This window comes from Lynx canadensis, chromosome E2 (assembly GCF_007474595.2).
Source record: "Lynx canadensis isolate LIC74 chromosome E2, mLynCan4.pri.v2, whole genome shotgun sequence".
Classification (NCBI taxonomy): domain Eukaryota; kingdom Metazoa; phylum Chordata; class Mammalia; order Carnivora; family Felidae; genus Lynx; species Lynx canadensis.
The window spans coordinates 18,792,618-18,807,174 of record NC_044317.1 but is presented as its reverse complement, the minus strand read 5'-3'; the positions used below and the strand labels follow the sequence as shown (position 1 = coordinate 18,807,174).

Here is a 14,557-nt window from a genome sequence, read left to right as displayed (position 1 = left end):
CATCACATAGCTGGCCAGAAAGGAAGCCATGGTCTGCCTGATGCCCTGCCTCAGGTCCCGGCAACCCAGGCTCCTGACCCCAAGCAAGCACAGATGAGTTACAGGAGAGGCCACTACATCATGTCCTCACACCTATTCATTCTTGATGCAGACCCTCCAACAACCTGGAGTGTGTTTGACCGCTGAGCCCAAAGCACAAGAACAGCTACAAGTCAGTAAAAGGGGCTGGGGTGCTGTAGCAGGCACCGTGACTACAGTAGGGTGGCTGAGTGGGAGGTCTGACAGGGGGGCCAGGGACGAAACTAGTGGAAGCATATTGGGCACTCAGGGACAAAGGTTCCTTCCATCTCATTTCAAATCTAACAGCCCTGATGTGAGCTTGCTCAGTGTGTGCCACTAAGAAAGAAGGAAGGGGAGACTAATACATTCCAGAAGGGTTTTATGCAAAATATTTAAACTAAGATGTTGGGACCTTTCCTTCTCTACCATCCTGAAACCCTGGTCACACAGAAAGCCTATCTTCAAGAGTCCTGGATGGCTTACATTTGCCTATGCTGATGCCACCTCAAAAGGCCCTAGTCTTGGGTACAGTCACTGGCTCCACCTCAGAAACCAGGCCCGAGAAATCACTGAGTAAATCCATGAAAAAGTGTGTTCTCGCCCAGCAGAGCAAGTTCTGACACGACCCCTGGGGCAGGGCTTGTGAAACAGGGGCTAGAAGGTCCCTGTGCTACAGTACATACATACAAACTGCAAGATGTAATCAGGGAACAGAGAGCAAGAAGGGGGGTGTGGAGCAGGTGAAAAAGGCAAGAGAAAAACAGCTGAAAGAGAGGTAAGCAAAACAAAAACCCAGGGGCCCTGGGTCACCAGCCCTCAACTACCATCTGGGCTCTGAGTCTTCAGGTGTAAAGAGAAGGGGCCCAAAGGGGGTTCCATAAGACACAGAGCAGCCCCACAAGGCTATGAACCAAAATCTGGAAGTCAAATGCTCAGGGTCACCAGCAGAGATCTCATCTTGGGTGGCTGTTGGGTGTGAACAGCTTCTCTGCATACTTACATGTTCTAATTTCCCTTATTTTAGATACCTTTATCAGATGTCTTAAATTATAAAATATTTGTTCACTGCAATACATCCAAAGAGTACATAAAATAAAAATGCACATGTTCCTCCCTAGCCTCTCCGATCCCTCTCTCCAGAGGCTGCTACTCTAGACCAATTGGCATCTGGGCTTCTCAATACTTTTCCATGTGCATATAATATCTTATTAAAACGGGAACACATTAACAAAATATTTCTAAATCAGTCCTTATAGAACTCCATGCTTTGCAACACTTGGCATGGTATCCTACGGTAAGGACAGAACATGGTTTATTTAACCACACCCCTGTCGATGAATATCCTGTTGGTTCTAACAGGTTGCTGTTACCACCAAGGCTGGTGTGAACACCTCTATACATGGCATCCTGTGCTAATCTAGAGGGGCACAATCCTGTGAGCGGGGCTATAGGGACGCAAGAGAACATATACAGGCATGTTTTAACAAGGTGGGTAAAACCTGTCCCCCAAAAGGTCCACACTGAGTCACCCTTCCACCAACTCTATTTTTAGAATTAAAAAAAGAAAATATGTTTAGTCAAAAACAAAAACAAAACCACCAGCATGCCCAGTCATGCAACAGAACGCACGGCAGGGATCAGAAGGGGAATCCCTGGCTGTTGCTCTCCCTTCGCCACTTGCCAAATTAGGCTCCACGCCAGGTGTCCTCATCAGACCACACTTGTGTCCACTTGGCCTGTCCTTAAGGCTGTTCCCCAGCCTCCTGGCAGGACTCACGGGCAGCACTGGGCTTCTAAGGGAGACATGCCCTGGCTGCGAGCCAATAGATGGCCGAGTGTGGGCTGAAATGCTGCCAGCCAGCCAGCGTACTGACGACTTCCAGATTGGTATCTTTAGTGCTACTTCCCCTGAGACCCACACAGCCACCTCCCTCTGACTCTCCCAACTCAGCACATCTGAGACAGAACACTTCCTCTTCCACCACCCTATCCATACCCCAAACCATCTCCTCCTCTGGTGGAGGACCCACCAATAATCCGTGCCAGCTCATCGATTACTGGGTATCAAGGGTCTCTTCACTCAGCGATGCCACTGCCTAGGGACATGGGACAACATGGATCCTCAAACGCTGAGGGGAACACTTCAGGTGTGTATGGGGCCAGGCCCTCATAGCTCAGAGACTCCAGGTGCTTGTTCCCTTCATTCTGCAGTGCAAACTCTCCTGAGTTATTGCCTTCTCCCAATGCCCCTGAGCTCCTCTCCCTTGCTTGTGGCCAGTGTTCTGTCAGGACCGTGTTATCTCTTCCTTCAAAACACATCCGACTCAGAGGAATTTGGACTGAGCTAAGCTCGTCTTCCTGTCCAAACAATGGTCCTCTAACTTCAATAATTCAATACAGTCTCCTTTGACCAACAAAATGCAATATACAAAATATTTCCAGGCAAAACTATAAACAGACATTTCCCACATATCGACCTTGACCCTAACCCTAAGAATCTCTATACCTTCCCTTCTTTTTTTTATCTTTTTACACATCCCGCCTGAACTGTGTGTCCAAGACACCCACAGCTTTTTCACGAACCAGCCTGATGCACCTATCCATACATACTCAGCCATGCACATCCCTGACATGTGTCCTACTCTCTCTTCCCAGTTCCTAAAACTCCTCTGACACCCTATGAAGTTTCATGTTTCTGAGACTGCTAGCGCCATTATTCTTCCCACCTCCTTGGCCTTGCTGATTTTTTTAAATAACAGCTTTACTGAGATACAATTCATATGCTATACAATTTTCCCATTTAATGTGTATAATTCAATCAGTCTTAGCATGTTCACAAAATTGTGTGATCATCACCACCATCAATTTTAGAACATTTCGTTCAAAATAAACCCTGTACCCTTTTAGCCATCATTCCCCACCTGCTCCCGTCCCACCAAAATGTACCCTATGCCTACTGTATATTCGATACTATCTGTCCATTAGACAGGCACACTTGCCCTCAGGCAAAACCTGTGTGACATGTTTTCTTTACCCACTCAGAGGCCCAGTGTGGCAACTGTCTTCTAGGAGTGATGGGAGGGAATGACCATGGTGGGAACAGCTGGCTTCCCTAACTGTTCACCTGGCACCAGGCCCTGCACTTACACTTCACCCATGTCTCAAAGAGATGCTATTAATATTTCCCACAGTACAGCTGAGGACAAATGACTTGCCCAAGGTCACAAAGCCAGTAAGCGGCTGAGCTGGGATTAGTTCCCTAGTGAGCTCTGCTCTGTCCATATGTTATCTCTGCCCATACACTCCATGCACTGCTGTCACCTTCTAGTCCCACTCTCCTCTGTTCTCATTAAGGTCACCATGACCTCTAAAAAAAAGGTCACCATGACCTCTGAATGGTAAAACCAAGTGGAAGGCTGTCTGACTTTACTTCAATCTCTTGGCCACATTTGGCATTCATCACTGTTTCTTTTTCAGGTTCTCTGCTGGGGCTACCCACCTGTTAGGGGATGCCTTTCACCTTTCTGGAAGGACCCCTTTCCTGGGGGAGGGTCCCATGTTGAGCCTCTCCTCTTCTGACTCTAAGCTCTCTCTTGGAGACAGCAGCCACACTACTACCCTGATTCCCAAGGCTGTATCCCAAGTTCACACTCACTCCAGAACACCAAAAATAGCCTGCACATCATCACTCAAATGGCTCACAGATCCCTTAATCCCATCTTTTCAGTCTTTCTCCAAACTTCTTTTCTACATCCCACCATCATTTCACTCTGCCACCTACACAGCTGCCTATGCCAGAGATGAAGACATCAGCTTTGACTTTTCCTTCCTCCTCAGTTCCTTATCCAACCCCTCAAGTCCTATCAATTCCTCTTCCTAAAATTCCCCCACGCTCATCCTTGCCAATGCCAAAGGCAAGCTGTCATCATCTCTGACCTGTATTGCTTACAAAATTCTGCAAATTGTTCTTCCCACCTCTGGTATGGCCTCCACCTCCAATCCACTTTTCACACTGCAGGTACATTCTAAAGGACAAGTCCAATAGTTTTACCTGCCCATCCCTCACTCAGGACAAAGCACTTCCTCTACAGCTTTTGCAATCCTTCAAGAGCTGATCTCTGTCTTACTCTGCAGCCACACTCCTAGCCATACCACGACTTGCCACTCCCAGAAGACACCACTTACATTAGCATTTGCAGTTTCACGTGACTAGAGATTGGCCAAGCCCCGCCTACAGTATTGCTTTCTTCTTCCCATAAGACACTGTCTCTTGTGAAAAGATGTTGAAATGCAGAAGGAGATGTTGTAATGAAGACAAGGAACTCAGAACAAAGAGGGATAAAGTGTTCTAGAAGACAGCCAGCACATCATACATAGGGACTCTCAATTATGGTCCCTGAGTATCTAATTCACTAGCTTTCCTCCTCCTGAATATTAATTATATCTCTTTACAAGAAGGAGGAGATGGCCTGACTGGCCTAGGTGCCTCCATTCCAAATTAGAAAACTGGCATCTGGCATCCATCAGCTGAATTGTGACTGCATTAACTAGCCATATGCTTTTCTCTATTTTCCAAGTTCCTAGTAAGAAGAGAGCTAATCCAAAGAAAAATCCTGCAAACAATGACCACCCCAGTAGCAATGAGAACTCCTTAGACTCATTCTGATCTAAATACCATTTTCCAATAAAAAGAACCAGGTATCTGGGGCACCTGGGTGGCTCAGTTGGTTGAGCGTCCAACTCCAGCTCAGGTCATGATCTCACGGTCTGTGAGTTCGAGCCCCACGTCAGGCTCTGTGCTGACAGCTCAGAGCCTGGAGCCTGCTTCAGATTCTGTGTCTCCCTGTCTCTCTGCCCCTCCCCAGCTCGTGCTCTGTCTCTCTCTGTCAAAAATAAATAAACATTAAAAAAAAAAAAAAGAACCAGGTATCCTAAAAGAAATGATGACAGTAGGTCTGGGTCAGGAAATGTATGAGATAAAATTAGAACATACTGTGGGGTGCCTGGGTGGCTCAGTCGGTTAAGCATCCGACTCTTTATTTCAGCTCAGGTTATGATCTCACAGTCGTGAGATTGAGACCCGGATTGGGCTTCATGCCGGATGTAGAGTCTGCTTAAGAGTCTCTCTTTCCCTCTGCCCCTTCCCCACACACGTGTGCTCTCTCGCTCTCCCTCTCTCAAAAAAGAAAAAATTGAACATACTGTCATCTCGGAAGTAAGAAAAGCTCTCAAGGGCTACAGGGTTGTGTCATAAAGACTTGACAGCCTGGGGCACCTGGGTGGCTCAGTTGGTTAGGCAACCAACTCTCGATTTTGGTTCCAGTCATGGTCTCACGGTTAGGGGGTTCAAGCCCCAAACTCTCAGCGTGGAGCCTGTTTGGGATTCTCTCTCTCTCTCTCTCTCTCTCTCTCTCTCTCCTTCTCACTCTCTGTCCCTCCCCTACTTGCACATGTGCACTCTCTCTCAAAATAAATAAACTTAAAAAAAAAAAAAAAGACTCAACAGCCTATTGAATAAGCTCCCACTGGACAAGGGACAATTCAAGCATCAATACAAAGATAGAAAGACAACAAAAAATATCAAAATCCATGTGTGCATTATGATACTATACAAACAAAAAGACCAAACAAACCTCATTAGTCATCTTTGAAGGATTTTGGAGAACCAACTCATTGTTTTGAAAATTGATAAATACAGGAAAGAACCAAGCATTTATCCTATCTTGCTTATACAAACTGTATTTCAGGGTTAAAATTGGTAGAAGTTTCCAATCATAGAAGTATTCAAGCTAGCAAATGCAGAATGAAACATAGGATTAGAAAATCACCATTTTGTAACACCTAATAAAATAATGGTTCTAGGCAATAAATGTCCATGATTCCTTATGTCACAAAAAGAGAAACAACTAGATATTATGTGTCTCCCAATGGAAGTACAAAATCACCTACTAAATATTCTTTTCAAAAAAAACTGAACTACAATCTGATCAAGCCTCTAAATCTAACTACCATTTTACAGGAAAAACATGGACAGAGGAACATGTTCAATTATAAACACATCAAGGATGGAGTCAGCAAAACTGAGATGCAGGGGGAAATCCATAAATCAAATGACCCAGTTTCTTCAATAAGTAAAAGGAGGGGTGCCTGGGTGCCTCAGTCGTTTAAGTGTCTGACTTTGACTCAGGTCATGGTTTCATGGTTCGTGAGTTCAAGCCCCGGGTTGGGCTCTGTGCTGACAGCTCAGAGCCTGGAGCCTGCTTTGGATTCTGTGTCTCCCCTTTTCTGTGCCCCTCCCTTGCTCACACTGTGTGTGTGTGTGTGTGTGTGTGTGTGTGTGTGTGTGTGAAAAATAAATAAACGTTAAACAAAATTTTTTTAATAAGTAAAAGGAAAAATAAGAGACAGAGAATCTATATATTAAAAGACCTGAGGCTCCTGGGTGGCTCAATCAGTTAAGTGTCTGACTCTTGGTTTCAGCTCAGGTCATGATTTCACAGTTCATGAGTTCGAGTCCCACATTAGCTCTGCACTAACAGTGCAGAGCCTGCTTGGGATTCTCTCTCTCCCTCTCTCTCTCTCTGCCCCACCCCTGCTTGCTCTCTCTGTGTCTCTCAAAAATAAATAAATAAACTTAAAAAAATTTTTTTAAATAAAAGACCTAAGGGGCGCCTGGGTGGCTCAGCTGGTTGAGCATCTGATTCCTGATTTTGGCTCAGGTCATGATCTCACGGTTCATGAGATCAAGCCCCATATCGGGCTCTGCACTGAGAGCACAGAGCCTACTTGGGATTCTCTTTCCATCTCTCTCTGCCCCTCCTGTACTCGCACATACTTTCTCTCTAAAAATAAATAAATAAACATTTAAAATGAATAAATGAATGAATGAATGACCTGAGACCGCATCAACCAGTTAAAATGTATGGATCATATTTGGATCCTGATTGAAAAAAATCATATGTTTTTTTCAAAGTTTATTTATTTATTTTGAGACAGAGAGAAAGTACGAGTAGGGGAGGGGCAGAGAGAGAGAAGAGAGCAAGAATCCCAAGCATGCTCCGCACCAGTGCAGACTCCCATGCAGGGCTCGAACCCATGAACTGTGAGATCATGACCTGAGCCAAAGTTTGATGCTCAACAAACTGAGCCACCCAGATGCCCCTGAAACATATCATATTAAAATAAACACAAACATCTGGGGGGCACCTGGGTGGCTCAGTCAGTTAAGTGTCCAACTTCAGCTCAGGTCATGATCTCGTGGTTCGTGGGTTCAAGCTCCATGTTGGGCTCTGTGCTGACAGTGCTGAGCTGCTTGGAATTCTCTCTCCCTCTCTCTACTCCTTCCTGCCTCTCTCCCCCTTAAAATTTTTTTTAAAAAATCGGAGGTAACCAGAGAAATCCAAACACTAAATGGATATTAGATGATATTAACACATTATTTTTTCTTTTACAGGAAGAATAATAGTGTTGCAGGGTTTTTTAAAAAATTAGTCACGACCTTTTTCAGAGATATTGAAATATTTACAACTGAAATGATTTGTTGTCTTGGATTTACTGCAAAATAATTTAGGAGTTAGGGAGCAAGTAGAGCTATTATTGAAACAAGACTGATAACTGTCATGATGACAAGAATCGATCATTGTTGCAGTTTATGATTATTACTTATGGGTTCATTCTACTATTCCTTCTAGTTTGTAGATGTTTGACAATATCCATAGTAAATAGTTTTAAAGAGAAAAGAGGAAGGGAGAAACTCCAGAGGCCAGAACTGGAGCCTCGCTCACACCTGAATTTCCCACATCCAGACAGACAAATTAACACCAATGCTCTTAGGCTGAACCCAGGGTCAAAGCTAAGAGTTCAGGTTCAGAACTATTATAATGCCTGAAATAGCTGCTTGGCTTGTTTATATGGCCCAGTGGCTGGCACACAGTAGGCCTTCAGGAAGTGTTTCTTGAATGAGCAAACAAACATTGGAACACTGAAGGAACACTATATATGCTCCTAACGTCCGAAATACATCATACAACCCAAAATTTGGCAGGCCTTTGTGGAAGGTGGTGCTCCATACCATCAGTATCTGCTCCCACAGTCGATGCTAAGGAGTCAGAGGCTTCCTCCCCTGGGCTAAGCCTCTTTTTCAAAACAAGGGTCTGGGTTCCCAAAAGATTTGTACCCTTGTCCCCCACAATCTGCCACCCAGGGCTTCTTTTGGTCCCTGTGTCCGGCCCAACAATTTCTGCCTTGACATGCTGGTCTCTCTGCCTGAAATGCTCTTCCCCCCAGCTCTCTGCATGGCTGGCTCCTTCTCATTGTTCACATCTCAGCTCAAATATCCTTATCTCAGCAGGGCCTTAAGCCGCCACACTCTCTAAATAAAGTTCCCTTGTGATTCTCTATCACTTCTCCACTGTCACTTTCATGGGTATTGTCTTCAATATGTAATTATATATTTACTTCACTTTAAAATATCATTAACAGGGGTACTTAGCTGGCTCAGTCAGAAGAGCATGACTCTTGATCTCAGGGTCATGAGTTCGAGCCTCATGCAGCATGTAGAGATTACGTAAATAAATAAAACTTTTTAAAAAATAAAATAATAACAGCAGCTAACACACTGACTCAGCACTTACCATGTGCCAAGTTCATGCTAAGGGCTTTATATGAATTATCTTGTTTAACCTTCATAACCAGGCCATGAAGTAGGTGCCGTTATTAATACCATTTTACACATGATAAAACTCTGGATAGAGATGTTACATGGACACAGAGCCATGAAGTAGTAAAACTACATTTGTAACTTCTATGCAATACTGATCTCTTAATATCTTCCCCCTGCCCCCACTGACCTCCATCCCCAGACTATGAAGGTCAGGAGAATATCATGCCACAAAATATCTCAGCCCCTATCACAGTACCTGGCATAAAATATGTGCTTCATAAGTATATGCTGAACAAATGAAAACATTCAAAGTAATACTATATGATTTCTCTTTGTGTATCTCTGACCCACCTCCTCTTCCCTAAAATTCCCAGCACAAGACTCAGCTCCCAGAAGGTTCTATACATATCTAGAAACACTCAGAGTTAAAAAGTGCTTCTGAGACCAACCAACTCTGCTCCCTAAGTTCACCAAAAAGATAGGACCTCTCCGGGTTCTTTCCCCTACCTCTGAGTATAGACTATCAAGCAAGATGGACAATGGAGAACATATGAGCTTCAGAGGTCCTAAGAGACTGAGTTCTAGCAGAAGAGATCAGTAGCAGAGGCCCTTATGGAGTGGAATCCAGGGAGGAAGGCTAGGGTATGGTGGAGGGTATGCACTTACCCTCTGCCCAATGCCCTGTGCCTTCTGGGAACTGTCCAACACCTGATGCAGATTCTTTGGAAACCTCGTCACTTCAGGACACACCTACTGATCTCACTAAGGACCAAAAGCTTTGTTAGTCTCCCCTCCCCTCTCTTCTTTCCCCTGGAGATAGGAAGGCAAAAACACCCAGCAACAAAGTCCGCTGGTATCAACTTCAGAAGAAAAGAACTTTATGCAGAGGATAATGGGGTTTCCGGTCACTCCTGCTTCTGGTTATCCCCAGCCCCTGAAAGTTTTGAGCATCTCCAACACACAGGATCCCAAGAATCCCAAATTCAATGTTGAGAAACTTCTAGGTAAGAGCACAGACAACCACAGGAAATGTAACTAGGTGTAGAGGACAACATTCTAGGCTAGCATGATCACAAAGAGGCTCTAACATGGGGTGCTACTGGGGCTGGGCCTTGAAGAGTGGGAATCACCGGGTTTCATGGAGATGAGAAGGACACAGAGGGAATGGCAGGTGCAATGTAGTGGAAACAAGAGCTAGCATTTATCTAGCACATATTCTGTGCCTGGTGCTGGGCTTCATATTCACATGTAAAAGCTTGTTCACATGTAAAATCTTATGAAATAGTTGATGATAATATACCAGATGAAGAATCTAAGGCCCAGAGGTGTTAAATAACTTGTCTAAGGTAATCCAGTAATTACCAGGGCTGGAATTCAAACTCAAATTTGTCCATCCCTGGGGTCCATCACACCATACGCACCAAGAGTCTCAGGGTGGAATGGCTTGTGTGAGGGAGAGGAGTATGTATGGAAGAGCAAGGGAATCCTTGAATGAGACCCTAAAGATCTAGATGGTATGCCACAAGGCAGGCCATGTGCTGAGCAGTGCTGCAGGAAGAATGCCCTAACACATTTATGGAGGATAATGGTGGAAGGGGCTGTTGGGAAGATGGGAACCCAATGCCCCCAGAAGCTCTACACAAAGAGGAAGGACAGGCAACAGCATGAGTGAGGAAAGCCTAGAAAAGAACAAGTTTGCCAAATGCCAGTTGGTAATCAATGGTGTTCACCTTCGGATTTAAGCAAAGAATGATCTCCTTCCAGTCCCAGCCAGTCCACAAAACTCACATTGAATGCCAACTGTATGTCAGGCCCTGCCCCTGGCAGCCTCCCTCATTTCTCCTCCTTTTCCCAGGGAGGAAAATCAGGTGGCTGGCAGGCCCCTACAACCCAGCACCCTGAAATGCTCTCCTCTCTGTCCCACCACCACTCTCAAAAGGGAGAGGAACAGCTTTTCTTGTATATTTATGTTAAAATCACAAAGTCCACAATTATTGTATTTTAATTTCAATAAGTTTTAAAATTTAAAGATATTTATTTTCACTTTGCTGGTCTAGTTTGCAAGATAAACAATAGCTGATTTTTAAAAATTGAATTGTCTTTTAACCTCAATAAGTTTTTGATGAGAAAAGTGTCTCAGGATGGTAAATCATCTTCCCCCTCCAGCTATCAACCATGGGGCCAGCAGTACCTCTGCTCAAGGCTATCTCTTGAGGATCAGGAATGAGAACTTACATCCCAGCCACAATGCCCTTCACTATCACCTGGGAAAGTGGGGACGCAGGGACACTTCTAAATCAGTGAATCTGATGCAGCTGTGCCTTGGGGAATCAAAACCAGTTGAGAGTGGAAGAAAGGGGAACTCATCTTCCCATCATTCTTGTGCTTTTTAAAATTTTTGTTCCAAGAGCAACCTTCTTGCTGAGGAGGTGGGATTTATTAGCCAAAGACAAGTATAGGAACTTGGAGGGTCACCTCTTGCTCTCCGAATCACTGACTTCAGAAGACTCTGCACAGCCAGTGGTTCGGGGATGGGAGGAAACTCTCACTAGGTTGGCTCAGCGATTCCCCAGAAAGGCTCACCCCGCCGACCAGGACTAAGACACAGTGATCCAATATGCCTCGATGTATGTCAGGCGGGAAGTGGAGGACTTTTCCGCTTAGGTTTCCTAAACGTTGCCAAGGGGCAGTTCTCCGGCCACGTCAGAGTAAAGAGGTTTGGATGGACACCTCTCGCATCGACCAACCACTCTCGAGAGACCCTCTTTTCCAAACTACACGGCAGGCATACGGGGGAAGAGGCTGCCCCAAACGGAGGCTAACCACTGTTTTTCCTTTTTAAAGACTTGGTTGCGTTTGGGCCTGCGCGGAGCCGCAGGTCGAGGCAGATTCCCTTCTGGGGCCCCCGCCATCGGCCCTTGCATTCCCAGCGAGACCACTTAGGCCCTTCGAGAACCCCCGCCTCCGGCTTCCCCGCCCAGATCTCGGAACCCTGAGGCCTGGGCTAGTCTCCTTGCCGGCCTTTCAAGGCCCAGCCGTCAGGCCCCGCGGCTCACCCTCGAGCGTCTCGCACTGCACCAGGTTGAGGTAGTCCGCCTGGCTGAGCACCCCGGCCTTCAAGCCGCGCACCAGTCCCTCCAAGTAGCCATTGTCCACGTTGAAGTAAAGCTCCGGGAAGAACGACATGGCTGCGGCGCGGGCGGCGAGACCGGAGAACCCCGATCGGCCGGCAGACAGCACGATTCCAAGATCAGCTGACGCAGCGCCAGCAGCGGACTGTCAAGCAGGTCAGGTGATGAGCGAACGTATCACGTGACCACAATGGGGCGGAGCCCTAGTGGCGCCCGACTTCCGGGTGGTTTCCTACGAAAGCATTGCGCAAGTGTGGGCCCTCTGGCGCCTGCGCGGCTGGGGTTGGCTTGCCTCGCGTCGGGGCTTGACCTGCTTGGAGTGTCGGAGGCCGGCCGCGTGGTGGCGCACGTGGCCGCGAGGATTCGAGTGGGCCCTCTAGCTTTCCAGGGTCTGGTAGACCTGGCACTAAGGGGCAGGAGGAGTTAAGATGGGAGTGAGCGGTGGTTCTTATGCTTGGAAATATTCCAGACTGTTGAGTCAGTCTTCTCCCGAAAGGAACTACGGTTGGCGGCGGGGGGAGAAGGCAGGCTTCGCTGGGGTCGCACGTCCAGTTAGCTGCAAGCCGACCCTAGAGCCTAATGCTTACTGGCCAGCCTGGAGTTACAGCCCCTATGTGCACCGCGCGCTGCACCCGCATTTATTGTACAAGATTATGGAAGGCTGGAGCCCGGCCCTTCTCTGGCTCCCCAGCTGTGCCTGGCACCATGAAAGCATGCATGTAAGTGATTCAGATGATGGTAACCTAGACCCTGCGGTAGGTGTGTGTGTGTGGTTTCTTGGCTTGGCGGCAACCCCACCCCTGCTGTGACTTCCATGACCTCCCTCCTCCGACGGCCACGTTCGAAATAACGCCACAGCCTTGGGGTTGGTCCCAACCTTTATTCGCTACCCCTGTCCAGCCTCGACCCCGCGTCGGCCCACTAGGTACGGCTGCAAGGGATCGTGGCAGTACCCAGCTTGCGGCAATAGCAGAAGGCGTTGAAGAAACGGCAGTAGCATGTGGCACATGGGTCGCAACACGATACCTGGTGTCCCAGACAGGACTCCTGCAGCCTTACACAGCGTCGCGGGGAGCGTGGCTCGCGGCCCTCCGGATCTAGTACCTACAGGAGTTGGGGAGCAGGAATGTAGGCATGGGCCTCCAAAGGCAGGTGCAGGGATCTCACCTACCTCAGTCCAGGCTGGATGGCAGTGGAGCATGGAGAGAATGGTCTGCAGTATCACCTCAGGTGAGGGTGTCATGAGGTGGAGAGTGGGGATGATTGTTTGCCTGATGTCCCCTCCCAAGGTCTGTGGCCTCACCCCTTTCCCTGAGCAATTACCTCTGTCAAGGCCTCAGCCTCCTGTAGCAGAGCTTCTATGGACTGTTCTGCGCTCGTCCGTTTCAGTGGAGGCTGCTGGCCCAGGCCTGGAACAGATGATGTGAGGCCAGAGCCCTGCCCGCCTCCCCGCACACCCCCCTCCCCCCATGCACAAAACACCCACCTCCCAGGTCTGGGATGGGAAAGGGGGAAGGAGGGCTCATACCAAGCAGGATAATTTGTGGCCAGAGATATCCAGGCTCCACCCAGCTCCACCCCTGCCCATACTGACCTGGCAGCTCTGGGAACAGGGCCTGGTCAGGCCTTCTGATGCCTTCCAGAGGGGCCAAGCCCCTCTGAGCTTCCTGCATAGGGGGAAGTGTCAGCAGCAGGGCCCAGCTCAGCAGCACTGCAGTCAGCATGACCTGACCATCAGGAAGACCCACCACTTAGTCCTTCCTCATCCTTGATGCACCCTCCAGGTGCCCTACCCCAGAGAGAGACCTCCCAAAGAGCAGGAGTCTCTGCCCAACCGGAGGACTTACCTCTGCTTGCTGGATCCTTGCCTGGAGAGTTTCTGGCCACCCTGAGCCCACAGCTTATATGTCAGGGTCTAATGAAGGCCCCACACGTGACTGCTGCCTTCAGCCAGGGCATGAAGGTGGGGGCATAGCTCAGGCCTCTCTCCCTACACCTGGGTTTTTGGGTGCTCTGTAAGAGGGGTGCCCAGCTCTAATTTTTGGTGAGGTCCCCAGGTGCTAATCAAAGTTTGGGAACAAGAGAGGGTGCCCAGAACCCCCAAATTTCTGCAGGACAGGGACCTGGGTAGGGATGGGGAGGTTGGACAGGCTGGAGCCATTAGCAATAACAAGGCAGGCAGCCCTGAGAACTTAATTTAATTTGTGGCCCCGGAGATGCTCACTCAGACCCTGTGTGGCATGTTGTTTCCTTTGCTTCCAGGAATTTTGGTCAAGGGCATTGAAGAGGGTGATGGGCCAGTGGCCAGAGTGGGGTGCAGACCTAAACCCTGGGGGTTTTTTGGAGGGAAAAAGGAGGGGAGAAGTCCACTTAGCCAAAACCAGGCCCTCCTGCCTCCATTCCTGGTCCTCCCCCCCCCCCCCGTGTCCCTCCAAGCTTCTCCAAGACCCCCACCCTTGCTTCTTCTCCCAAACCCTTTTCCGCCTGGGGTTCCTGGAAGCCAAGGAGGCAGAACGGACTGTTCCCTGGGTGGGCGAGCAGCTTCAAAGTAAAAAGCTTTCAGGCCGCCTGTCTCATTAGTGCTAATGGCTGTTCCTTTCCGCCCTGCTTTGTCAGGCCTGTGCCCACGCCTGGTCTCATCAGCATGAGGCCAGGGTGAGGACTGCCCGTTTGTGAAGATGGTAGAACACAAAGGACCCCACCT

General features: G+C 48.0%; 2 protein-coding genes across 2 annotated transcripts in view; both read right to left on the bottom strand.

The window, feature by feature from the left end:
* The window catches only part of ATP6V0D1 (ATPase H+ transporting V0 subunit d1), a 39,238-nt gene extending 27,240 nt beyond the window's left edge, over positions 1-11,998 (bottom strand). Inside the window, exon 1 of the mRNA XM_030297128.2 lies at positions 11,779-11,998. Coding sequence (XP_030152988.1) covers positions 11,779-11,908 — 130 coding nt within the window. The 5' untranslated portion in view covers positions 11,909-11,998. The remainder of the gene's footprint in view (positions 1-11,778) is intronic.
* A 730-nt stretch (positions 11,999-12,728) lies between these two features.
* LOC115502773 (agouti related neuropeptide) lies at positions 12,729-14,179 on the bottom strand. The gene is made up of 3 exons (XM_032591439.1): positions 13,448-14,179; positions 13,177-13,262; positions 12,729-12,957 (listed from the first exon to the last, which is right to left on the bottom strand). The coding sequence occupies exons 1-3, from the start codon at positions 13,575-13,577 to the stop codon at positions 12,775-12,777; spliced, it is 399 nt and encodes a 132-aa protein (XP_032447330.1). The 5' UTR covers positions 13,578-14,179; the 3' UTR covers positions 12,729-12,774.
* Positions 14,180-14,557: the final 378 nt, after the last annotated feature.